Genomic DNA, 1,459 nt, shown 5'->3' on the forward strand with positions numbered 1-1,459 from the left:
AATAGTTATACAAACATTTAAATATATGATTAAAATTAAAAATGTACCACTAATGATCTAATAAATATATATGTATATAAAATTGAAAATAACATCCGTGTAGTTGCGCGGATCAAGATCTAGTTAGATATTACGTGTATAATTTTTACTGAATAGCATGTTGCATATCTAGTCTCTAGAAGGTACTAAGATATTCTATACTTGCATAATTTGTTTGGATTTTGAATCAAATCTTTATAAAAGAGAATGAAAATATATCCTAAGAACGATATGCACTTATCAGTGTCATAATGATTTTTTAGATAAGAAGTTATCTACAATTGTATATATATTGACCTTATCAAAGAAGTTATCTACACATATATAACTAATAATATACAGGTATTTCTCTCTCTATCTCCATCTCTCTCTGCGTTTACAACATGGAAGCGTTAATTCCCAAACCCACCTTTCCATGGGGTAAGCTCAAACCAAGCGAGGATGTGCAGCATGTCTTGTTCGTAGCCTTGGGCTCCATCGTTTTCTTCTTTGGTATTATCATGTTAGCACACTATATATACACACGACGAAGCCCCGGATATTATAATGCCTTCTATGGATTTCACGGTGATCAATATGACCGAGCCTCTTAGTGTAAAATGGGATTTATTGATCAGGATCTATCCAAAACATCCTGGTAACTATGTGCATCTCGAAGGTGATTTTAAGGTTTTCATAGTTTACGAAGAAGTAACCATTGCTACTTCATCGATAGAGATCAGGTTACAACTCTGAATACTACAGTCTATTTTTATTGTGTTTTATGTCTCGGAAAACTAATTGAGTTAAACTCTTTTGTGAGTGATCAGTTACACTCGCATTTCACCGTTGCGGTCTAAGCTGCTTACAGCTTCGTTGACTGCTTCCTTGGGAGATATGGACGGTGCGATTGTGGAAAATATTCTGGATGATATTAAGGAAAAAGGTGAAATGCGGTTTGGATCGCGGCTGCTTCTACCGGAATGCAGATCTGAGATGAGTGGTAAGATGAACTATGCATGTGATGAAGCCACGTTACGGTTTGAGCCTGGTTCTCAGAGGAGTGCAACTTTGTTTGGAAACCAACCTAACTGTCACTATTTTTCCTAACTAGTTTTTCATCATCACTTGTTTCTTCTTTAGCATTGTGGAAGGCAACCAGTGAAAGTGGAAAAGAAACAAATTTTATGCTTAAAAAAAAAAATCAACATTGCTTTTTCTAATATATACGTTCGGTCAATCATCTAGACTTACGTCGTTACTAGGAGCTTGTGTGTGTAAGAATATCATATTTCAGTTTTGGTGTTCTTGTCTTGATCGAAAAGGAAAGATAATAAAAGTAGGTGGGGGTGCCAAAGCACTTTCTGCGCAAGAATCCTTTTTTTCATTTCTTATTTTGTGAATTTCTAAATTATTATAGAAACGGTTGGATGGTAAAGTA

At 35.0% G+C, this 1,459-nt stretch overlaps 1 protein-coding gene across 1 annotated transcript; it reads left to right on the forward strand.

Annotated features, from left to right (window-relative positions):
• The first annotated feature begins 422 nt into the window (after window positions 1-422).
• Window positions 423-1,178, forward strand: LOC106298077. Its single transcript, XM_013734175.1, has 3 exons — window positions 423-491; window positions 547-761; window positions 849-1,178. The coding sequence occupies exons 1-3, from the start codon at window positions 423-425 to the stop codon at window positions 1,126-1,128; spliced, it is 564 nt and encodes a 187-aa protein (XP_013589629.1). The 3' UTR covers window positions 1,129-1,178.
• Window positions 1,179-1,459: the final 281 nt, after the last annotated feature.

The sequence above is a fragment of the Brassica oleracea genome, chromosome C6 (genome assembly GCF_000695525.1).
Source record: "Brassica oleracea var. oleracea cultivar TO1000 chromosome C6, BOL, whole genome shotgun sequence".
Classification (NCBI taxonomy): domain Eukaryota; kingdom Viridiplantae; phylum Streptophyta; class Magnoliopsida; order Brassicales; family Brassicaceae; genus Brassica; species Brassica oleracea.

What these genes read in the sequence shown, in the direction of transcription:
- LOC106298077 (XM_013734175.1), top strand. Translation starts at nt 423, where the DNA reads ATGGAAGCGTTAATTCCCAAACCCACCTTTCCATGGGGTAAGCTCAAA. An exon ending in CAAGCGAGGATGTGCAGCAT is followed by an intron (nt 492 to 546) that starts GTCTTGTTCGTA and finishes TTATCATGTTAG; the next exon opens with CACACTATATATACACACGA. An exon ending in ACTTCATCGATAGAGATCAG is followed by an intron (nt 762 to 848) that starts GTTACAACTCTG and finishes GTGAGTGATCAG; the next exon opens with TTACACTCGCATTTCACCGT.